Source organism: Moschus berezovskii, chromosome 16 (assembly GCF_049115385.1).
Source record: "Moschus berezovskii isolate FMDL1 chromosome 16, NW_MosBer_1.0, whole genome shotgun sequence".
Lineage (NCBI taxonomy): Eukaryota > Metazoa > Chordata > Mammalia > Artiodactyla > Moschidae > Moschus > Moschus berezovskii.
The window spans coordinates 1,438,045-1,462,799 of NC_142475.1; the positions used below are offsets into that span (position 1 = coordinate 1,438,045).

Sequence of the window (24,755 nt, forward strand, 5' to 3'; positions counted from 1 at the left end):
AAGACTATTGTAATAATTCAGGAGGTTAACTGTCCAGGTGTTGCAGTGGAGATGCGGAACTGGAGAAAAATTCCAGAGAGGCTTCCTGAAACATCTGAACACAACTGGTGGCCAACTGAGTGTAGGAGGTGAGAGGCACGGGAGGGTAAAAACGTCACCTGTCTACCTGGGTAAAATACTATTAACTAAGAGAAGACATGGAAGGAGAGGAACAGATGGGAGCAGGGACTGAGTTTATTTGGAGGCACTTTCAGCATGAGACATGGGCAACACATTGAGAGATTTCACTCGGCCTCTGGAAGCACGAGTCTGGGGCTCAAGAGAGAGAATTCTAGAATGAAGCTATCTATTCGGGGAATTCCCCAGCCTTTGAGTGTGGCTGACTTAAAGAATCACATCTATTGACAGAAAAGAATGGAAGGGACAGTGATACTTGAGACTAGGTTACAGGAGGCACAGCGGTTTCCTGCTTGCCTCCGCTCTCAGTTCACTTCTTCCAGGGGAGGCAGTCGCCACGAGATGAGGACACTCAGCTCCGAAGATGGAGAGGAAGGCAGCCCTCCGGCCGCCAGACAGCAAGGAGCTGCCGCCCACGGCTCACGCAAGTCGGACTCACACAAGCGAGACTGAGGGGCTTTCAGCCGCAGTGGAGCTCTGAGGTAACGCGGCTCCGTTCAGCGTCTCGACTGCAAGCTCAAGGTAACCCCGTGGGGCGGGATCCTCACTAAGGTGCCCGGAACTCCTGACCCCAGACTGTGCCATAATAAGTAGGCACCACGGGACGCTACTAGGCTCGGGGACAACGTGTTCTGCGCAACAGGAAACCGACACACGCGGCCCCACGCAGGTGCAAGGAGAACGGGGTCTGGTTCACCGGGTTCTCCTCTGCTGTAACTGCTGCCACTGTCGATTTAAATCAAAAGCACAGCCCGAGAGTGGCGGGGTGCGTTTTGTTTGGGGCAGTCACTGGAATGGTATGGTAATGTGAAACGGTAACGTCAAATGTAAAAAGGGTGACCAGAGAGCTCTTACGTCCAAACCTGAAGGAAATTACAGAGCGATCAGCATTACTTTCTGCAGCAACTAGGAATCACTGCCTTCAAAATGCTCACTCTTTTGACGCTTACTTCTGGACCGCCTCCCCTTTGACAGGCACCATGTCAGGTGCCACACTGATGAATAAAACAAGGTTTCTGCCGAGAAAGAGATCTTGGTCTGGGCAGATTCATTACATACTTCCTACACATTCAATTTACTATGGCTTTTGAAACTAAAAAAAAAAAAATTTTCCCAAAAGTTAACTGTCTCATTAAGAATGCATATACACAGAAACAGTAAGTGAAAATTTCACAGGCTCATAAATACTCAGAAACTCTAAATTGCTAACTGGCTATTGCAGTTGATGTGATAACCTATCTCCCCAACTGCCTGCGTACTTTCCCAGAGTACATTCTTACCACACAGACATTTTTAAAACAATGGACCATTTCATCCACTCTTGCACACCTACTCTTAGTAAAACACAGAACAAGTTGTAGTTTTTAAAGATGGACGTGAAAGCAATTTACAGCAATCATATTATTCGAGTGAAACAGAAGTCCTGAATTTTGTAACACCGTGAGTGCATCAGAAAACCTGGAGACGCTACTGTGAAGCTGTCAATCTTCATCATCTCTTTGAAGAGGTATTATCTGAATTTCTTTGGCTATCCTTTCTGCTAATGTTTTATTGCTTGAAGCAATTACTCTTCGTGACATCAAATCAAATGGTCCACCTAAAATCAAATATGGAAAATGGTTATATCTTGTAAAAAATAATTCCTATAAAACAAGCATAGCAGTGTGTACTATGGTTGATCATAATATTTACTAAGACACTGTGTCATAACCACAATGTTTAAGCTTTGCTAATACATAAATGAGTTTCTAAGCATCTTTTAGAAATCCCAGGTTTGAGGAAGCGGGGTCTGAGACGCGTCATCTTTATTCCTCCTTTTATGTGCTCCACTCCTGCTTTCGTTACTTACCACCACTTTAATGTTTGGAGCCTGCCGACAGAAAACCTGAGGCCAGGGATCTGCACCCTGCTCTCCTCCCCACCTCCTAGTTCTTTGCTGCTTTTCTCGCAGACTGCTGGTGAAATACTTTAACCCAGGTTCACTCTTTACTTTTAAACACTTCATCATCAGTACAGAGAGAGTATGTAACTCCTCCAGGGCCAGGGCAGAAAGTGACAGTGGAGGAAGCCCATGCTCAGCTGCCACAACACCACTCAAAGAGCTCCTGGTACAACCGCAGAGCCAGTGCCTTTCTAGACTTTTTCTATAGCCTCTCAAAAGTTCCTGGTATTCATAGTTGAAGAGGCTTGAAAGTGAAAGTTGCTCAGTCATGTGTGACTCTTTGCAACCCCATGGACTATACAGTCCCTAGAATTCTCCAGGCCAGAATACTGGAGTGGGGACAGGCTTTCCCTTCTCCAGGGGATCTTCCCAACCCAGGGATTGAACCCGGGTCTCCTGCATTAGGGGCGGATTCTTTACCAGCTGAGCCACCAGGGGAGCCCTGAAGAGGCTTAGCCATTTATTATTATTAATGGCACACTACCATTAGCTTCTCATTTTTGCCTCTGTCTCCCAATATTTGCTATTTTGATTCTGCAGAAAATTACATGGTTTGTGTTGCCTGAAGAGCTGAAGTATAAACACTGAAAAAAATACTAAAAGGAAACATTAAAAGATACATCTAAAGAAAAGAGGCCGTATTTGGAGGGCAGCCCCATAGGTACGGAAAGGAAACAACGGCTTCCTGTCCCGCAGCTTCACCTGTGACATCCAGGAGCACTCCACCAGCTTCAGTCACAATGACGCCGGCGCCGGCAACATCCCAGCAGTGAATCCCCATTTCATAATACGCGTCCGCGGCCCCAGCAGCCACCAGGCACATGTTCAGAGCTGCGGTTCCGACACCCCGGATCCTAACAGACAAGACGGGAAAAAATAATTCTTCAAATAAGGCATTCCTCCTCAGCTGCAGGTTCAAGTGTGGACTGAGATCACTTGAACCAATCTACAGACTGTTAAAAAAAAAAAAGGTGGTACTTAATTGTAAAATCAAAATACGTAAAACCTAATTATCATGATACACTATATAAATGACAGAATGAAGCCTAACAAAGCAATCATGTGTAAGACAGACATTAAAACGACGATAATCTGGGAAGAAAAACACTGAAGAAAATGCTATAATTCTGCTACCATGGCACGCATGTATTGTCACTGTGGTCTAAACCCGGGGACAACAGATCCACAACACAAGGAGTCTGTAGGAGTTTCGTGCAAATGCGCCCCTGGTCACCCCCAGTGGGGCGGGCATTGGCATGTGTGGCCAGGAGGGGACAGCCCTGCTGGCCTCTGCTGACACAGAGGCCTTCCCGCGAGGACTGCTTCAGGTCTGCCTTCTCACTGAGCCTTGTCCTTGGAAACACACCAAGTCAGGGCAAGTACACACATTACTTTATCAGCCATTGTAATAATAACTGATTTGGGAAAGAATCATCAATAAATGCTAAAATGATTGATATTTACACATCAAAGTATCTCCCTAGAAGATACATAATAATTACGATGGGAAAGATGGCAAGATCACTACCGAGTAATCAAAGGTAGCATCCAGTAAGGGGACAAAGGGCTTCTCTGGTGGCTCAGCAGGTAAAGAATCTGCCTGCAATGCGACCGGATTCATCCCTGGGTCGTGGGATTCTCTGGAGGAGGGCAGGGCAACCCACTCCAGTGTTCTTGCCTGGAGAGTCCCATGGACAGAGGAGCCTGGCGGGCTACAGTCCATGGAGTCACAAAGACTCAGACACAACTGAGCGACACACACACACACACAGGAACAAAGGTACCCTGTGCACGCACATGTGCACACACACGCTGGAACAAAGGTATATACACACACACACACGCTGGAACAAAGGTACACACACACGCTGGAACAAAGGTACCCTGTGCATGCACGTGCGCACACACACGCTGGAACAAAGGTATATATACACACACACACAGAGGAACAAAGGTACACACACACACTGGAACAAAGGTATACACACACAAACAGAGAGGAACAAAGGTACACACACACACTGGAACAAAGGTACCCTGTGCGCGCGCACACACACACACACACACACACTGGAACAAAGGTCCCCTGTATCTCCTGACAGAATGCACTGAGGAGGACGTAACAGTATTCCTGCTGCATTCCTGCCAAAAGTGCACGACCCAAATCTAATCCAGAGGAAATCCAACAAACTCAAATCGAAAGGCATGCTGTCAAGCAACTGCCCTACATTTTCAAAAATGTCAAGGTCATGAAAGATAAAGGCTCAGCAACTGTTCCAGATTAAAAGGCATCGATGAGGGCTCCCCTGGTGGCTCAATGGTGAAGAATCCACCTGCCAATACGGGGATACAGGTTTGATCCTTGGTCCGGGAAGACCCCATGTGCCAAGGAGCAACTAAGCCCAAGCACCACAACTCCTGAGCCAGGGCTCTGGAGCCTGGGAGCTGCAACTCCTGCGCCCATGCGGGGGCTGTGCGCCCAGACCAGAGGAGCCCCACAGCGAGGAGCCCCAGCACCCCCACGGAGAGCAGCCCCCACCGCCACAACCAAGACCCAGCACAGCCAAATTACATAAATCTTAAAAAAAAAAGCTTGACGAGAATAACACTTAAAGTGCAGCATATGATTCTGGCTTGGACCTTGGATTAGAATTCTTTCAAAATTTAATTGTCACTATATTAGACAATGTATCAAAGCTAATTTCCTGATTTTTATAACTCTGTTGTGGTTATCTTAGAGTGTATCCCTTTTATCAAAAATATACACACTTAAGTATTTAAGAAAAAGGAGTCGCCATGTCTGTAAATTAACTACTTTCAAATGGCTTTTACTCAAACTTCTTTAATTGTTTGAAAGTGAAAGTGAAGATGCTCAGTCAAGTCTGACTCTTTGTGACTCCATGAACTGCAGTCTACCAGGCTCCTCCATCCACGGGATTTTCTGGGCAAGAGTACTGGAGTGGGTTGCCATTTCCTTCTCCACGGGATCTTCCCGACCCAGGGATCAAACCCAGGTCTCCCACATTGCAGGCACACGCTTTACCCTCTAAGCCATCAGGGAAGTCCTCTGAAAATAAAGCAGTGAGGTCTGTTCACTGAGACCCTTCATTATGTTTTAAGAAATTAAGAACTAGCAATTCCAAAAATGTCCATAGATATAGAAACCCAAATTAACGTTATGGCTTTTTTCAGTTTATCAAGAATGGTGCACTTTCCCCCTTTCTCAGGGGATACGTGATAGTTCTTATCTCACATAATAGAAACAAAATACCAAGATCTTCCACAAATCATCTCTCGGCATTCTGCACAGACACGGAACCCTGGGCTGGAAGACCAGTGCTAGATGCAATGCTTCTCTCAACTTCTGATGGATCTCAACAGCTCTCTGGCAAGAGGTCTTTTGATCAGTAAGTATATTCTTCTATGGGTAAGTAGTACTAAAGATAGTACTCAATCAAAAAACAATTGAGGCTGTGGCCTAGATTTTGCAAATGTATTCTGTCTGAATCCTATGTTAGTCTGATCCTCTTTTACAGTTAGGATGGTATAGAGCTAAAAAGAATCTATCTTCAGAATCACAAAGATTTGAGTTTGCTCCCCTGCTCAGCTACTTAAAAGCTGCAATTTTGAAAAAAGTTTCTTCTTCAAGTTTTAGTCTTCTTGTCATTGAAATGGGGATAACCAACTTGGCTACAGCTGCAATGATTAGAAACAACAGAAGCAAAGCACCCAGCAGAGGGCCTAGCAGATTAGAGGGCCTCAAAAGAGGAGCCATGTCATGATCAAATCATTCCCTAAAGCAACATACAAGAAACATCATTGAAGTAAACAATATAGTGCATTTCATTAAATGAATCCCAAAACATTAAAAAAAGGAAATTGATCCATAATGATTCACTTTGCCTCATAAAATGTCGTTTACAATATACAATTATACTTCAACCTAAAGAAGGTGGTGGGCTTCCCTGGTGATCTAGTGGTAAAGAATCCACCCGCCAATACAGGGGACATAGGTTCAATCCCTGGTGTGGGAACCCCACACGCCATGGAGCAACTAAGCCTGGAAACCACAACTACTGACCCACGTTCCAGAGCCCGTGAGTCACACGACTGAGCCCAGGTGCCCCACCCACCATGAAGAGCAGCCCCCGCTCACCACAACTAGAGCAAGCCTGAGCACGGCAACGAAGACCCAGCACAGCCAGAAATAAACCAAAGATCCTGAGAAGCGAAAAGAGAAAATGACATGCCAATCCCCGCCTCCTACACCTAACAGAGATCCGTAACAGAAACTACACAGAAAAAGAGAACTAGCAGAAGAAGAAACTCTGAAACCAGGAACCCAGATCACAAAGTGAACAGAAATGGAAAAAAGTAGACACAGCCACACCTAACTACAGTGAAACATCAAACATCATTAACAATAAAGTGTTTGGGTTTTTTCTGGCTGATAAAGTTTCTCTGCAAAAGGAAAAGTAAGCACAGAAGTGAACGAAATAAAAGAAGGAAAAAATATAAGAGATAATAGAACTCAGAAATGAAGGGGAATAAAAAAAGACAAAACTTTATCAGAAATTAAGGCTGAATCACAAGGTACCCTTAAAGAGAACAGATGCAAATGAAAACCTGAAACGGGGTGGTGAGAAAAAAAGAATAAATGAAAGTAAAAAGGGCCAGAGAGAAGGTAACAGAAGAGAAGACACAAAGGAGCTGAATGCTCCTGCTGGTGTCTGTGCAGAAGAAAATGACAACAGCATAAGTGAACTAATACTTAAAACTCAAGAAAACTTGCCAGAAAAAAAGAAAGAGACATTAATCTACCGATTAAAGGCAGAAAACCATCCCACAACAAGCAACTCTAAGAATTCCAAGATATACCCTTATAAAAATGTCAGCCACGAAAGATTAAAAGAAAAAACAATTTCTCAGAGACTCCAAACAAAACATGAAATAATCTAAAAGCCAATAAAATCAGACTGGCACCAGATTTCTCAAAAATAACATACAAAGCAAAGCAACAGTGAAAATGCATTTTAAAGAAATAGTCTTCATACTTTCTTTCACTAAGGATGTTCTATCCAGCCAAGCTGTCCTTGGAGTTTCAAGACCATAGGAAAACAGTCTGGAATATGCCAGAAATCATGGCATACCATGCACACGTGCCCTTCCCAAAGAATCTACTAGAGGATGAGCTTCACCAATCCAAAGGTTATAGGTGTTACAGCAAAAAATAGAGACCAGTCTTGAAAATTCCCTGAGCAGACCAAATCAGTTTAGTCATGAAAACAAAGCTTAATTCAGCACATTTTGCAAAAGTAGCTAGACCCGGATCAACTCTTGCTTATGCTTCAGAAAATTACGAGCAAACCTTAAACTGTTTCTCAAGATGGATATGAGTTAACCACTAATCAATTCCCTATCATTTAAGAAAACTATCACAGCCAATTGTTTTGAAGAATAAGTAGTCACTGCCTTCTCACTGTATAAGCTGCTTTATAACAAGACATGGCTGAACCGCATCCCATGTTTTGGTCTGGGTGTTCCTCGTTTGCAAAGAGTCTTTTTGGTGTGTGCACAATAAATATTGAATTCAGTGATTCAAAGGTTTTACTTCTGTTATTTCTGAACTTTTGACCCCAGGAAAACTTCACAGGACAGTGACCATTTTATAAAGGAAAAACTAAGGCCACAGGATGGGACTGTGGGTGAAACAATACGCAGTAAGGGTATGCCTGACAAACTAGAAAGAATGCAATTAAAAACAAACTGATTAAGACGGAGAGAAAAAGAGAAAAGCAGAGCAAAATCACTGAATATTATATAAGCAACAGGCGGAAGCTAAGCAGTTCTGGAGTCTTTACAGAACTAACAGAATGCTTAAGTAAGAAAAGAGAATATTAAGGGCATTATAAAGAGTTTTAATTTAAAAGAAACCCATGAGAATAAAATTGAATCTTTTATAAATAGAAAAAGAGAAAAAAAAAAAGAGAGGATACACTAAATAAGTACAGAGTACTCAACATACAACATAACATAATATACAAATCACAATACAATTACAACATAAGATAATACAAAATTGAGACCAAACAAAATGGTCATATAAATAAATGAACAAGCTGAGCTTTTTTATTAAAAAGAAACGATTTTCAAATTGATTATAGAGCAAAGCTCCACTCTATGCTGTATTCAAGAGGTGCACTTAAAACGCACTAATTTCAAAAACACTAAAAATAAAGAAGGACAAAGATTAACCAGACAAATGGAAACAATGAGAAGAGCAGGGACTGCAAGTCTGATGTCAAAGTAGATTTCAAGTCCAAACATCAAAGTACAAAGTGTACTTTTTTCCAGTGCATATAGAAGTTCCACAAAAACTGATCATATACTAGGCACAAAGGAAACATAAAACTCCATAAAATATACTTATTATAATGTAATAAAACTATAAATTAAAAAACAAAACTAAGAAAGCACAAAAAGCATTTCCCCATGGAAGTTTCAGAATACAGCTCTTGGGTAAAAGGGGAAATACAAACAGAAGTTACAAATTTTGTGAAAAATAACTGCAAACATATCAGAAGCTGTGGTATACACTTAAAGCAGCAATCAGATAAAAACTCACAGCCTACATACTCGCCTCAATAAAAATCAAAGCATAAAAATAAATTCTCTACTTAAAAAGAAAAAAAAAAACAGGAAACAACAAAATGAATGACAAGCAAGCACACTGATGAAAACAATAAAGCAGGGAGGATAAAGACAGCAGACCAGATTAAGAATCAAAATCCTGGTTCTTTCTTTGAAAAAAACTGACAGCCAAGTAATTTAATCAAGATTTTTAAAAAAGAAGAACAAACAACATAAGAAATGACGAGGGGGAAGAAAACGACTGATACTGGCAGGCCAGGGATGAGCCATAAGAGTCTCCCTGCACACCTGGTGCAGGCAACGTGAAGACTTAGAGAAGGTGGGCAACGCTGAGGCTGTGGAGATGCTCCAGAGTAAAGGCAGTGAGACAGACATGACAGCCACATGTATGCTAGCCCTGGACTGCATCTTGCCCAGAGGAAAAAATGCTATAGGAGACACAGTTAGATCAACTGACGAAACCAAGTATGTGTGGACAGATAAAATTATGAGGTCAAGAGTTACACTGTGGTTATGGAAGAGAATATCCCTATTCTTAGGAAATAACAAACTGAATTATTTAGGGGTAAATAGCCACACACTAAGTAATTTACCATGAAACAGCTGAGGGGAAAAAAGGAGAATATTTACACAAACACTCACAAATACACAAAGAAAGAGACAGAAAAGAAGGAATGAGAAAATGATAAAGCAATGGGTACAAGGTTAACAATAGCTGAATTGTTTATAGGTTTTTAACTGCATACTGCTGTTTCTTATAGGTTTTTATTTCTGCAAATTTTTTAAAATTTCAAATTATTTTCAAATAAAAGTTTTAAAAATCACATTTTAAAATTAGAATTATGGTACTGACTCCATATCTATTAATTAAAAGTTCATTTCTAAATAAAAATTCATTCCTTAGAATGTCAAATTATCTATAGCATTAATATAGTAGAATGTTCAACTTCAGGGATAAAGTGACAAGAGCTTACCCATGGATGGGAAGGCAAAGAAGCCTTTCCATATTAGAAAGAATAATTCTCACAGTCTCTGGTGTTCTGGAAGAGCCCAACTCTGTCACCAAGAGAGATTTGGTAACATCTAAAAGAAAAAGTTTCAAATAATTACTACAGTTTATAAATAAGAACCTGATAAAAAAATTTGACACTTGTAGCTCAACAAATTAGACATTTTTATCCTTCTTCCAAGTTGCATCATATTTGTTTCTTTCTAACGCTTTAAATATTTATGAATTCTTCTTCTCTTCCAGTCATTTTATCATCATTTTTATAATCATCAAAAGGCATCTAGCTTCTTAGACTACCTTCCCAAAAGTGCAGAATATAACTTTACAGTTTGCCTACATGCATGATACATTTAGCCACCAAATGCCTTATATATATATTTTTAAAAGGTAGAATTTAGAAATAATTTATATAGATTTGAAACAAAGCAAAAATTAAAACTAAATGGTACCACTGTTAAGTGAAGAACTAAAGAGCCTCTTGATGAAAGGGAAAGAGAAGAGTGAAAAAGTTGGCTTAAAACTCAACACTAAAAAAATGAAGATCGTGGCATCTGGTCCCATTATTTCATGGCAAATAGACGGAGAAACAATGGAAACAGTGAGACTTTATTTTTTCGGGCTCCAAAATCACTGCAGATGGTGACTGCAGCCATGAAATTAAAAGACGCTTGTTCCTTGGAAGAAAAGCTATGACCAACCTGGAAAGCATATTAAAAAGCAGAGAAATCACTTTGCCAACAAAGGTCCATCTAGTCAAGGCTATGGTTTTTCCAGTAGTCATGTATGGATCTGAGAGTTGGACTATAAATAAAGCTGAGCCCCGAAGAATTGATGCTTTTGAACTGTGGTGTTGGAAAAGACTCTTGAGAGTCCCTTGGACAAGGGATCCAACCAGTCCATCCTAAAGGAAATCAGTCCTGAATATTCATTGGAAGGACTGATGCTGCAGTTGAAGCTCCAATACTTTGGCCACCTGATGCGAAGAGCTGATTCATTGGAAAAGACACTGATGCTGGGAAAGATTGAAGGTGGGAGGAGAAGGGGACGACAGAGGATGAGATGGTTGGATGGCTTCACCGACTCAATGGACATGAGTTTGAGTAAGCTCCGGGAGTTGGTGATGGACAGGGAGGCCTGGTGTGCTGCAGTCCATGGGGTTGCAAAGAGTTGGACACGACTGAGTGACTGAACTGACTGACTGTTGGTAGAAATGCAAACAGGTGTAACCACTATGCAAAACAGTACGGAGGTTCCTCAGAATACTAAACATGCAGTTGCCATATGATCTAGGTGGACATATATCCACAAAAACTGTAATTCAAAAAGATACATGCACTCCTACATTCATTGCAGCACTATTTACAACAGCCACGATATGGAAGCAACCTAGCCGTCCATCAACAGATGAATGGATACAGAGGATGTGGTACATATATACAATGGACTATTCAATTCAGTTCAGTCGCTCAGTCGTGTCCGACTCTCCACGACCCCATGAATCACAGCACGCCAGGCCTCCCTTGTCCACCCTTTCAATTTACTAATATCTTGTCCCAATGGCATCAGAGCTGAGGAATTCTATAAAGAATCTGAGACACAGGGGCTGAAGCAATGACCCGATAGCGCGGTGAGGGTGGGAGGCACTCTTGCTCCCCCAGGGCCCCTGGCAAAGCCGGAGCCTCGTGTACACGCTGTCTGCTCCACTGCACTTGCCTCCCCAGCTTCCACGACTGCGTCCACAACCGCAGTCACAATGAGAAAGTACAGAGAAAACAGACACACTTATGAGTCAGGTAACACTTGGAGAGCTCTAAGGTTACCATACAAGTACATGGTGTGAATCACACCAAAAATTAGAGGGTAAACCTGCCTTCTTGGCATGAAACCTGCAGTTTTTGGCCATTACAGAAGGCGCCTTTTCCTTTCCGGCCAGTGTACATTTTATCCTCCAGGCAGCTGTACACAATTCCAAACTCCATCTGTTGAAGGAACGCAAGTTTTCTTTACCAAACCTGAGCATTTTTCTTCATTCAATCAATACTTTTTCTAAGAAAGCAGCAAGAATATCTGGTATGTTAATGTTTTTAAATGGCTAGACTGTGGGGTATTTAAAATGCTAATCCCCAGCTGAGTCGAGGAAGCGCTCATCAGGTGTGAACCCTGACTCTCCTCCCATCAGTTTCCAAGCTCGGGGTGTACATTTTGACCTCTGTCCTTCCCGCCTCAGATGAAGGCAATCTTCCCTGTTTTCTAAGGTGAATCCTTCCTCCTGTGTTATTACACTTCTCTGAAAAACTGCTCCATCAATGGATCCCTGTCTCTTGGGCTTTGATTCTGGTACTTTCTCGCCAAAGTGACCTCCCTCACCGAGCCTTCATTACCTTCTCCTTTTCTCTTCATTGCCACAGAGTGGTCTAGACTTTGTGTCTCTCATTGTCTTTCTACATTACAATCTGGCTTCTGCTCTGATCATGCATCTCTTGAAACTCCCTGCAAAGAGATCATGAATGGACTCTTACGGACCAAATGTCTTCTCTGAAGATCTGGAGGCTGCGGACCACCAACAGTCAACCCCATACTCTGTTCCTGGTGGTGTCCTGCTGGTCCTCCTACCTCTGATCTCTCTCGGGGTCACTTTTTCTTCTGACTTTCCTCTCTGCCTAACCCCCAACAGTTGTGTGTCTCAGGGGTTTTCATTCTTCCTTTTCTTCCAATTCCGTTTTAGCTCTCTCGATTCTTACAGGTTTTCTCTTTCCGGTCCACAAAGTCAACTGTCCCTCTAAGTGTGGCTCCCACCAACCCCACCAACACAGGTCAGGAGCTGTGTTTCGGAACCGAGGCTTGCAGAAACCTCAGCCAAAGAGGCCACACTCACTTGCTACCTGATCACGCACGCCTCAGTCTTTCCCCATGAGTCAATTTCATCTTGAAAACACTTCCTGATTTTGGCCATTTCCTCAGTTATTCTCAGCACCTCCATCTCAGTTCAGAATGGCCCACCCCTCGGGTGTGACCTCTAATGTTGCTGGAATTATCTGGCACTCTGCACTGAAAAACCTCTCCTGGTTTCCTACCACCTCGAAGCCACCAAGTGTTCCAGCACAGCCTGCCCACAGCGAGCTCACCTCGCCAGTTCTGCTCCAGCCATTTCCAGGGTCTCACGCACAACGAACAGCTCAGTGTCACCCATACACATCCCGCTTGTCCCCAAACTGCTCTTTCTGATTAGAATGCTTTCCTTTTCTCCTTTACCTGGAAAATGCCCAATAGGACCCAACTCACATGACCAGATTCTAAGATCCCTTCTATTTATTATGAAGATTTCCTCAAACCACTGCTAGCAGGATGTGTTATACCATATTCATGCTCTTAGAGTCCTTTTTTAAAAAATTTTTCATAGTTCGACACCTAACTTTTGCACTGAACTGGAATTCAACAGCCCAGAACTGATGATAAGAGAAATGCTCACTTATCTCCTTTTGAAGGTTCTCACTGATTAATACAATCCTGTTCCTAAGATTTCATTTGCACTAATTTATGTTTTTATTTTCAGGGTTTTCTTAACTCTTTTGTGTACATGTTGATCAAATATATCACAAGCTCCTTGATGACAGTTATGTAAGGTGTTAGTAAACATCATTCATTTTTTTTATTAATCAAATACTCAAACAGCAAGGAAATGCAATAGGTGTAGAGTGTGCTCTCCTGGGCATTAGACACAGCAAGTATTTAGGCTCCTGAATATGCTCTGTATTTTCTCACCACACTTGACCCCGACCTCTTCCTGGTCTTTCCCTTCACTAAATGTCTACTAAAGCATTCCTAGCTTAGCACCCAACTCTCCCATTAAACATTTCAGATCCTACATCAGTTCCTATCATATTCACATATATAATGGTGATTAAATACTGAATCGTATGTCAGTTATTTGTGCATAATTTTTCCTTGTAAAATCTCAGAAGACACTACATTTTCTTCACTGGAAAAAAGTATCACAAGTTTAGCAGGTCTGTATTTTATTTCAAAATAATGCAGCTACATATATTGAATAGAGACAAACCTAAATTTATTATGGAGACTCGTTTACTCTTTCTCAGAAAATGAGAGCAAGGCATTTTACCAACCATAAATTTAAACAACATACCTTTTTATTTACCACAAAGCCAATGGAAACAGCTACAAAAGGAAATCTTTAAAAAAAAAATACACAAATTTACCAAGATAGAACTTATTTTCAACAAACTTTTTTTCATAATATAACTGCTTGCAATTTTTTTCCTGTGAGCAGTCTCATCCCTCCCCAGAACTGTGTGTACAGTATGCAACTCTCTGTATAAGTGCAGGGGTGGGGGGTTGGGGGGGGGGAAGAATACACAGATGCATACACGCAGAAAGCTTCTCCAGGCATGAGACATCTCTGAAAGGATTCACAAGAAACTGATAACAACAGTTGCCTCCAGAAATGGGTTCTGAGAAGCTGGGGTTGGAAGTGGGAAGGCCACTTGGCACCACATGCCTTTCTATACTTTTTGAATGCCAAGTTCCACAAATATAGCTTAAATGTCAACAAAAATGGGATCATACTATCCACTGTACTATAACCTTCTTTCTGTATGTTACCTCATATCATGAGCATCTTTCTGCAGTAACATTCCATCATATATAGATCCTACCTCTTAGCTTTATGGCTTTAACAGTTCTATTCGTAAAGATACATACAGCCACGTACGGCAACTTCAAATATAACAATTAAGTATCATGCCACCAAACTCAGCTGCTGCTACTGCTGCTAAGTCACTTCAGTCGTGTCCAACTCTGCGTGACCCCATAGACGGCAGCCCACCAGGCTCCCCCGTCCCTGGGATTCTCCAGGCAAGAACACTGGAGTGGGTTGCCATTTCCTTCTCCAATGTGTGAAAGTGAAGTCGCTCAGCCACGTCAGACTCGTAGCGACCCCATAGACTGCAACCCACCAGGCTCCCCCATACATGGGATTTTCTAGGCAAGAGTACTGGAGTGGCTTGCCATTGCCTTCTCCGATATCTGGACTTATATACTTAATTTGTGTGTGTATATATATATATATTTTCAACATATTCTTTTCAGCATATACTGAATTACATACATACTTTGTGCCAGGCACTATATTAAGTTTTTATATAAATGTACAACTCATTAGGTCCCATCAACAATTCTATGAGGCAGGTACCATCAATGTGCCCATTTTAGAGAATGAAAAAAATAAAACTGAGGCTTAAAAAGATTAAGTAACTTGTCGAAGGTCACACATTCTAAACCCATGTTCTTTTTAACAGTTTTTTCTCCTGGATTAAATTCATTCTATAAAGGCACACTCTAGTACTGAGTTAGTCAGTTCCTAAATTGATTTCAAAGCAGCAATGTTGCTTGCATACATTTTTATGTGGTTTCAACAATGAGAAAAAGAATTGTAAACAGGGCACTTGACTGCACATGTCTATAACATTAATAGTTCATTACATCATCCACAGCTGATGAAAATTATGCATAACATATTTTACAATCACAGAATTCTCTAAAGTATATGTGGTTATGAAAACCATGTTGAACAGTCCATTCAGTTAAAACACAAACAGTAATTACACTATTAAAATTTAAAAAACATACCCATGTACAAAGTTAGTTGTTCCATCAATAGGGTCAATGATCCACGTAGGGTTGTTGGTTAAGACACTTTTTTCCCCAGCTGCCACAGATTCCTCACCAATGAAACTAAAAGCAAATATGACAAATTCTGAATCTTCACACTGTTTTCAACAATTTCCAAACCTTTAGTCGACTATAAAACATAACAAAAGTCTACACAACTACACTTTTCTATTGCTTTTCCTTCCGATAGATGAAAGTGAGAAAATTTTATTTCCCCCAGAAGAAATCAAGTGAAAGATGACAGAATTCAAAATTCTCAAATGTATTACCAAGACAAGAAAAGCCGCATGCTGAAAAAGGCTTTTATTGCAGATGATAACTTACTAGGGAAATGTGGAGGTTTAAGTCTACCAATTCTCTCATAACCCTCTCTTCAAGAGGTAGAGCCCCTTGCCTTGAGTGTACATTTGTACTGAGTGACTCGTTTCTAACCAAAAGAACAAAGTGTACCTGACAACGTGTAATTCTGAAGACTCTGACAAAAAGACACTGAGGTTTCCGTCTTATTCACTCTATTTCTCCACCTTCCCCTTCCCTCTGTTTTCTAGGTGAAGCTGCTCACCACACTGTGAGCCGCTCTGTGGAGGGGCCCACACGGTGAGGAAACTGAAGGAAGCTGCCAGCAGACAAGCCATGAGGAACTGAGGTCACCAACAACCACAAGCGAATGGACCCTTCAGACTCAGTTGAGCCTTGAGGAGATCAACAGTTTGACTATAACTCTATGAGACCCTTGCCAGAACCACACACTCCAGCCACTCCCGTATTCCTGATCCTAGAAAACTCTATGTTATCTAGAGCTGCTAAGTTTTTACAGAGTAACTTGCTATGAGGCAATAGATAATACAGAGAATATGAAATAAGTTAAAGAGAAAGAAAATCACCCACCAAAATTACTGTATCAATATGCATTCCTAAAACATACTACACAGTAAATGTCAGGCGAACTCTGTAAATGGTGTCTGAATACATTGGCTTTCTTCTTTCCTTTTCTACTTTCTTTGTTATTTATGTCCTTTATTCAAAACTGAAAAGTCCTAATAATCATTACCATGAATTTCTTTTATGTCTTTTTCTCTTAGCTATAAACCTTTTTACTGAGAGAAAGCATATGCAGCTTTAAACAATTTTCTCCTCAGTGGCTAAAATACCAGGAAAGGCTGATAGCATGATCAAGAAGAACTGACAAATGACAATGTTAAAACTTTAGAATGATGACAATATTTCAGTTGTATTTCTGTGCCCATAAGAGAGAAAGATTTTAGTATTTTCTCTCAAACAAAAAGCTACCACCCCTTCCTTTAGCACCTAAAAATGTTTGCAATATAGAGAATAAAACTGAACTTTCAAATCTTCTCTATGACAGACATTTGTCACATTAACTTCCCAGCATCGAACACTCCTCTTTCTATAAAGGAATCCAAATATCCCCTGTTCACTGCTCCCTGGAATTTTGAGCTTAGGGAAGAAAACCTGAGTTCAGCAAGTGATGATTTTGCCCACAATTTGTAACCTTGAGCTAATGGGGTAAGACATCCAAAGACAGCAGTCAGGAGTGAGGCTACCGGCAGCTTCTGAACGATGGCGCCTAACCCTGACCCAACCCTAACCAGCTCTGCCTTCTTCCCTGGTTGCTCATTCCTACTCTCAGGGATTCTGACACCCTCCAAACAAATTCCAGTTCAGCTTAAATTAAGCACAGTCAATTTCTGAGTCTGAAGTCAAAATTATTGGACTCCAACCTAGATTTCATTTTTATCACATGAAACTAACATAAGCAATACCTGTGAGATGGATACTTTTCCTGTATAGATGAGATAAGCATTTTTTCAACTTTTTGGTCAGTAGCAGTTACCAAATCAGCTGGAGAACTTTTAACCATAATATTCATTTCATTCTTGAGCGCTTCACGAACCACCTAACAAGATTTTTTTTGGTAAGCAAATAAGAAAAGCATATAAGTCATTTTAAATTAAATTAAAAGATAAATAATAGAAATGATTTGAAACAATCAATCTGTCCAGAATGGTATTCTTAAATATTTCTTACCACAATGTTTATAAAATAAACCCTTAGTGGTTATGACTTTCTACATATAAAACCATAGAATCTTACAACCAATTTTAGATACGCAACTGTTATTACAAAATGTTTAATGACATAAAATGGAAGTATTCACCCATTAAGTAAATTGAAAACAAATCCAGATCAATAAAAATACATGTTTTGTTTAAGAAGGCAACCACATACTGCCCACATCCATCATATCACATACCTCTCCAGCTTGTCCTGCTAGGGTTACTGCATAATCCATGCATTCCTGCCAAGGATCAGCCATCTTCTCAACAGATTCAACACATACAAAGACAAAGCAGTTACAAATTGTTTTAAAAGTCTTAATTACAGAAGTTCGTTCACAAAAACATCTCAATTTCCAAAATACTTCCATTCAGGATTCACCCTCATTCTGATTCTAGAATTCATTTTTTTTCAATATTAATTCACAGATCCATTAAAAAACATTTTTAACCTAGCTTCATTCACTTCTATTGTAGAAACATTTTCATAACAAAAAGTACTCTATGAAAGTGTTTCCCAAAGGACCCATACCATATCACACTTTAAAAAACAACAACCATTTGAACTTAAAGCTCAGTGAATATGATCAATTTGCCCAAGGTTTTATAGACAGATGACACAACCAGAATTTAAACTCAATTCTGAATTCAAAGTCCACTGCTCTTTCCACTGTGACATTCTGAGGGAAGAAAATTCCAGGACTAAAAAAATGTACAAAGCTAAAAAGGAATTGCCCCAGGTTTCAGAGAGGGCAAAAAATAAAACAGTTTTGTCTTCTGAACTGTCCAACTTTCCACTGACTTTTGCAGAGAAGACTAAAATAACTCACCACCGGCTTAACCACACTCTAAAATCTGTACCTAGGACAATGAAGCTTTTTAAGCTGTCAGACTCAGAAATGTGTGGCATCATTTATAAAGAACCCTAATTGTGTAATCTTTACAGCTGAGAATAACTGACAGAGTTTCACCCTGGAGACTGGTCTGAAATCCCAATTATGGTTCTCACAGTACCCAAATGGGGAGGAGAGGGGAGGGGGGTGAGGGCAAAGGACAGATGCTTTGAGCTGTTTCTGCTAGTTGTTTCTTTATATATATATGTATTATATGCGAGCGTGCTCAGTCGTGTCCAACTCTTTGCAACCCCATGGATTGTAGCTCTTCTATCCATGGGATTGGGTTGCCATTTCCTTCTCCAGGGAATCTTCCCAACCCAGGGATCAATCCAGGGTCTGCTGCAACTCCTGCCTGGGCGGGCGAACTCTTTTACCACTGAGCCACGTGGCAAGCCTGTTTCTTAATATAAGCATTTAAGTGATTTTAGAAGGAAACCACTTTTTGAGTTACTCAGAGCAGTTCAAGAATTGTTTCTAAGATCTTTCTTCTTTTCATTCTTACTCCCGTTCCCTTCTTCTAGGCTTCAACAGAACTGGATGTTCTCACAGTGAATCTGCTTTCTAGCAGGAAACTGTGCTTAAGCCACTCACATCGCCCCCTTCTCACAGCACTGATATGTGTAACTACCAATTCTTCCAGGCTCATTTCAAAAGTTACCCTTTCTTTTGGGGATTCTCCACCCAGAGGCTGTACTTGTTTAATCATTCGAGAGCTATGCATTGAGTATTTATTCAATGAGCAGCATCTAACAGGAGAACGCTGACCTGGTCTTAGGTACCAGATATTATTTCCCTAAGAACACGATTCAACCAAGGACTAACTCAACTTCAGGACTCCTGGTATGTGAAGAGGAAACAAAAGGCCTAAGTGACAGCTCAGAGATTAAGAGGAACAGGAGGAGGGATGTAGCTGGGGGTCATGCCATGATGATCACCCCTTAGAGGCATGATTTCGATTTGAGAGCCATGAGGGATCATTCATTACATGGGGGCTGCAGGACAAGACGGACGGGAGGGTGGCGGGAGGAATGGACGGTAGGGAAACCGTTCTGGGAGGAAAAGGTGAGGGCACTCAGCAAGAGTGGATACGGAGTATGAGGGAGGGGGTTGTTTAATGAGGCCCCAGATTTCCCACTTAGGCAAATGAAAGGATAACGGTGACATTAACCGAAACCTGGAACGACAGAAGAGAGTCAAATCTGAGATCTGGGTAGGAGGTGGGGAGATCAAAACTTTAATTAGGAGAGCGTGAGGAGCCTTTGTGAAGCCAAAAGGAGAGGTCCATGAGGCCGCTGAACACACGGATCCTGACCTGAAAAGAGAGGTACGGCCTGCAGATACAAACACGTAAGTTACGCGAGCAGGCGGCCACTGAGCGCCGCCTCTGACGGACACTCTGAGGAGGCCGCCCCGCCTGGAAGCCCACGGGCCCGTCCGTCACTGCTGGCGCACTCGGGGGTCTTCCCCACACCGTGCTCAGCTGCGTGCGCGCCTTCGCCTTACAAGCCCGGAGGCAGCACCTTAGTCCGCCTTCGCCCGCTCGGAGACGAGCCCCTGGGGCGCGGTGGACGTCTCCGCCGCGCTCGCCGCCTCCTGCCACCCGTCCGCGGAGGCGCGACACGCGGTCGGCGGCTGGCGGGGACCATCCGCCCCGGACACGGCCCGGCCTCCGGGATCCTCCGGGACCGGCGAGGCGAGAGCCCGTGGGCCGCGCCGCACCCGCCGCTCAGAGGCCCCGCGGCGCGCGGGCGGTCCCGGGCCCTCAGCCGGGCGACCCAGGCCTCCGCGCCGGGCGCCCGCGAACGAGCCCACCCCCCGACCCGTCCCGCGGGCGCCAGCCGCCCCTCCGCCCGCCCAAGTGCAGCGGGGAGACCCGGCTCACCTCACGGCGGCGGGCGCGCGGCCGCGGGCGCACCAGCCGGCCAGACTCCGCGCTTCCGCAGCGAGAAGAGGGGAGCGGCAGCGTCCGCCCGGCAGGAAGTCCCGCCCCGCGGCCCGCCCGTGGGCGGGGCCTGCCCTCGCCCCGCCCACGCCGCGCGCCCCTGTGCCCACCCCCAGCCCCCAGCCCCCATCCCCGGCCCCGCGGCTCAGAGCGGCCGGAGCCGCCCCGCCCAGCCTAGGCCGTCCGGGTCTGTCACCTTCTGTTTCTTCTGTGCTGCTTTCTCCTGACCATACATTTGTCTGTAATTAAAAGAAAATTCCTCTCCTCTACTTTGCTATCTCTCGCGTTTTTCATTCCTTCCAGTTTTTCTATTTCCATTTCTTTCTCCCTTTTATTCCATACTGCTCTTTTGACAAAACACAAACTGGAGGTATGTCTCTAGCTTTGCAACTTTTATTTGTTAAACCCATGCTGCGTGAAAGTGGAGCGTGAAAACGTTGGTCTAAAACAACGTTCAGAAAACGAAGATCACGGCATCTGGTCCCATCACTTCATGGCAAATAGATGGGGGAACAGTGGAAGAGACTTTACGCTTTTGGGCTCCAAAATCACTGCGTATGGTGACTGAAGCCATGAAATTAAAAGACGCTTGCTCCTCGGAAGAAAAGCTATGACCAATCTAGACAGCACATTTAAAGGCAGAGACATCGTTTTGCCGACAAAGGTCCGTCTAGTCAAAGCTATGGTTTTTTCCAGTAGTTATGTATGGATGTAAGAGTGGGACTATAAAGAAAGCTGAGCACAGAATTGCTGCTTTTGAACTGTGGTGTTGGCGACTCTTGAGAGTCCCTTGGACTTCAAGGAGATAACCAGTCCATCCTAAAGGAGATCAGTCCTGAATATTCATTAGGACTGATGCTGAAACTCCAATACATTGGCCACCTGATGTGAAGAATTGACTCACTAGAAAAGACCCTGAAGCTGGAAAAGATTGAAGGCGGGAGGAGAAGGGGATGACAGAGGATGAGATGGTTGGATGGCATTACCAACTCCATGGACAGGAGTTTGAATAAGCTCTGGGATTTGGTGATGGACAGGGAAGCCTGGAGTGCTGCCGTCCGTGGGATCACAAAGAGCTGGACATGACTGAGTGACTGAACTGAACTGATGCTGTGTAAACCTACACTATATGTTTGCATGTTGTAGGGGTTCATAAGGCCCCTCTTCCAAATGTTCCACTTTTCCAAGAGGATTATTTTGAGCTAAAGGTAACTGAGACCTGGTGAATGCAAGAGAAATTACTGTCCCTCCCTTAACTACCCAGAAGAATTTAAATTGGGGGGTTTTCTCAGAAAACAGCTTATTACTGGAGATATACTTTATCTAAAGGGCCCATCTATATGGTAGGGCATATATCTAATTACCAAACATCTTTTTTTCTTATCATTCTCCTATCCTTGGAAGATCCCAGGACCCATCCCATTCCTTAGCTCAGGATTGTATATCAGTTCAGTTCAGTTGCTCAGTGGTGTCTATTTGCGACCCTATGAACCTCAGCACGCCAGGCCTCCCTGTCCATCACCAACTCCCGGAGTTTACCCAAACTCATCTCCATTGAGTCGGAGATGCCATCCAACCATCTTATCCTCTGTCATCCCCTTCTCTCGCCTTCAATCTTTCCCAGCATTAGGGTCTTTTCAAATGAGTCAGTTCTTTGCATCAGGTGGCCAAAGTATTGGAGTTTCCGCTTCAACATCAGTCCTTCCAATGAACACCCAGGACTGATCTCCTTTCAGTTCAGTTCAGTCGCTCAGTCGTGTCCGATTCTTTGCGACCCCATCACCAACCCCTGGAGTTCACTCAAACTCATGTCCATCGAGTCGGTGATGCCATCCAGCCATCTCATTCTCCGTCGTCCCCTTCTCCTCCTGCCCCCAATCCCTCCCAGCATCAGTCTTTTCCAGTGAGTCAACTCATCGCATTAGGTGGCCAAAGTATTGCAGTTTCAGCTTCAGCATCAGTCCTTCCAATGAACACCCAGGATTGATCTCCTTTAGAATGGACTGGTTGGATCTCCTTGCAGTCCATGGGACTCTCAAGAGTCTTCTCCAAAACCACAGTTCAAAAGCATCAATTCTTCGGCAATCAGCTTTCTTCACAGTCCAACTCTCACATCCATACATGACCACTGGAAAAACCATAGCCTTGACTAGACCGGCCTTGGTTGGCAAAGTAATGTCTCTGCTTTTTAATATGCCATCTAGGTTGGTCATAACTTTCCTTCCAAGGAGTAAGCGTCTTTTAATTTCATGGCTGCAGTCAGCATCCGCAGTGATTTTGCAGCCCCCAAAATAAAGTCTGACACTGTTTCTACTGTTTCCCCATCTATTTCCCATGAAGTGATGGGACCAGATGCCACGATCTTAGTTTTCTGAATGTTCTGACCCTCTCCTGCATGTGGGGTCTCTGGCCCTCTTATGTTTGTGGAATTCTCTTAAGTATAAAATTAAATTTGATTTTCTCTTGTTACCTCTGTCTTGTCATTTTAGGGTTTCCCTGATGGCTCAGCTGGTAAAGAATCTGCCTGCAGTGCAGGAGACCTGGGTTCAATCAATGGGTTGGGAAGATCCCCTGGAGAAGAGAAAGGCTATCCACTCCAGTATTCTGACCTGGAGAATTCCATCAACTGTATAGTCCTTGGGGTCACAAAGAGTTAGACACGACTGAGCGACTTTCACTTTCACGTCAATTTAATTCTTAGTCTAGCCAGAAGAACTCAGAAGGTTTCCTAGAGGCAAGTTTTCTTTCTTCCGAACAGTATACACTATAGTTAACCCATAGGTAACAGACAGTTGATAGATAGATAGATAGGTAGGTATTTGTTGGCCAGAACCAACTGCCCCTATTAAGAATTGTTTTGGTTACTTACCATTTACTGAGGACTTACCATGCTTCAGGCACTTGTGTTTTCACATGCATTATTTTACTTGAATGTTGCAATGTTCCATGAGAAGATATAATCAGCTGCATCATATGGATGAGGAAACTGAGGCTCAGGGAGTTTATTTATCCTCAAGTCACACAGCAAGAGCAAAGCGTAGAAAACACTGACTCCAGAGTCCACACGCAGGGAATGTGGAGTGTTGGCATGATGAGGATGCATCACATGAGGTGCAAGGACTAGTCCACAGTCCTTAAAATGTTTCCTCTTCTTGCAATAACACGTCTGGCATCATACAGTCTTACCATCATAATGCAAATGGCACAGATACAAGATGTCACGACAGGCTCAAGGAAGCAGGTTATTTGACTTTTTGTATTTGCAGTGATTTCTTCTCTTAGCTTGAGCAGAAGATGGGATATTGTCACCAATGTATTGCTAATGAGAATTCTCAAAGGTGAATGACATGAAGCGTGGGACCAATTCTCAAACCTCACAAAGAGCCAGGACTTTGTCTCCTTTGAAACAATGATGCTGTATCTGATTTGACAACCTTGATTTGTCTAATAAAAGTTGCTTTTGTTTTCTTGATGAAAAGAAACCTTCAGAAATTAGATTTTTGGTTCTTTATTGTCAGTTATCTTAATAATCTTGCCAACTATGTGATGACAAGTGTTGGGTTTTAACCAAACAAAATTTTCCAGGCGTTTGTAGAAATGTCATGAGTCCTCTTTAAACCTCATTTAAATAAACATGGTCCCACTGCTTTGGCAAAGCTGCTAAAATCAGAGTACTGGAAGTGAAATAAGATGGATGGACTATCTCACTCCTTCAAATTAAAAACTATTTCAAGCTCCCTACCTCAAATGAGTGGAAAGTACAGCCTTTTTCTAGCAGCCTCAGCTGCTACTTTACAACTGTCCTCAAGTAACTCGGAATTTTCTCAGTCCAGGAAGCTGTTCTGCTTTCAGACGCCTGACCGGAAGTGACATGAAGAGTCCTCTAGGACACAGGGAGGTCTAGTGTACAGATCTGGCTTTGGCAGCGTTGCACACCGGTTCCCCGCTGTCCACAAGACTTTTGTCCAGTGTTGAGCGGTTCAGATGGCTGCGGAGTCCTGGTGCCTGGCGCATTGCTCTTGGCTTCCCAAAGGGGTAATTTTTAAAGTCACAGTCGCGTTTGCAGGCTTTGTTCCCAGCCCTCGATTGTGTGCTGTGCCAGAGTGCTTGGGGGTTATAGAGGGCGCAGCTTCCACTGCCTCAGGACAGAAGCTGCTCCCGGCATGGTGTCCAGGCCACCACTCCAGGTTTCCCTAATAAGGAGATCCCTCTTAGGGGCTGTGGATACCTTTTCCTACTAGCTGACCTCCATCTATGAGAGCCTGGAGGAGAGGTGAGATTAAGTGCCTCTGACACCTGCCGAGACCTGAGTGTTCGTGGAGAGGTGCTGGGAAGGACGGCCTTTGTCAAGCAGAGTGCTCGGTCGTCACCT

At 43.0% G+C, this 24,755-nt stretch overlaps 1 protein-coding gene across 1 annotated transcript; it reads right to left on the reverse strand.

Annotated features, from left to right (window-relative positions):
- Window positions 1-216: 216 nt before the first annotated feature.
- On the reverse strand, window positions 217-20,417 carry IMPA1 (inositol monophosphatase 1). Its single transcript, XM_055432007.2, has 9 exons — window positions 20,324-20,417; window positions 17,743-17,805; window positions 17,252-17,385; window positions 15,426-15,530; window positions 13,924-13,969; window positions 11,650-11,758; window positions 9,745-9,853; window positions 2,822-2,973; window positions 217-1,774 (listed from the first exon to the last, which is right to left on the reverse strand). The coding sequence occupies exons 2-9, from the start codon at window positions 17,803-17,805 to the stop codon at window positions 1,659-1,661; spliced, it is 834 nt and encodes a 277-aa protein (XP_055287982.2). The 5' UTR covers window positions 20,324-20,417; the 3' UTR covers window positions 217-1,658.
- Window positions 20,418-24,755: the final 4,338 nt, after the last annotated feature.

What these genes read in the sequence shown, in the direction of transcription:
- IMPA1 (XM_055432007.2), bottom strand. Translation starts at nt 17,805, where the DNA reads ATGGCTGATCCTTGGCAGGAATGCATGGATTATGCAGTAACCCTAGCA. An exon ending in TAGCAGGACAAGCTGGAGAG is followed by an intron (nt 17,386 to 17,742) that starts GTATGTGATATG and finishes AAATCTTGTTAG; the next exon opens with GTGGTTCGTGAAGCGCTCAA. An exon ending in CTTTGCCTTCCCATCCATGG is followed by an intron (nt 2,974 to 9,744) that starts GTAAGCTCTTGT and finishes CTTGTCTGTTAG; the next exon opens with GATCCGGGGTGTCGGAACCG.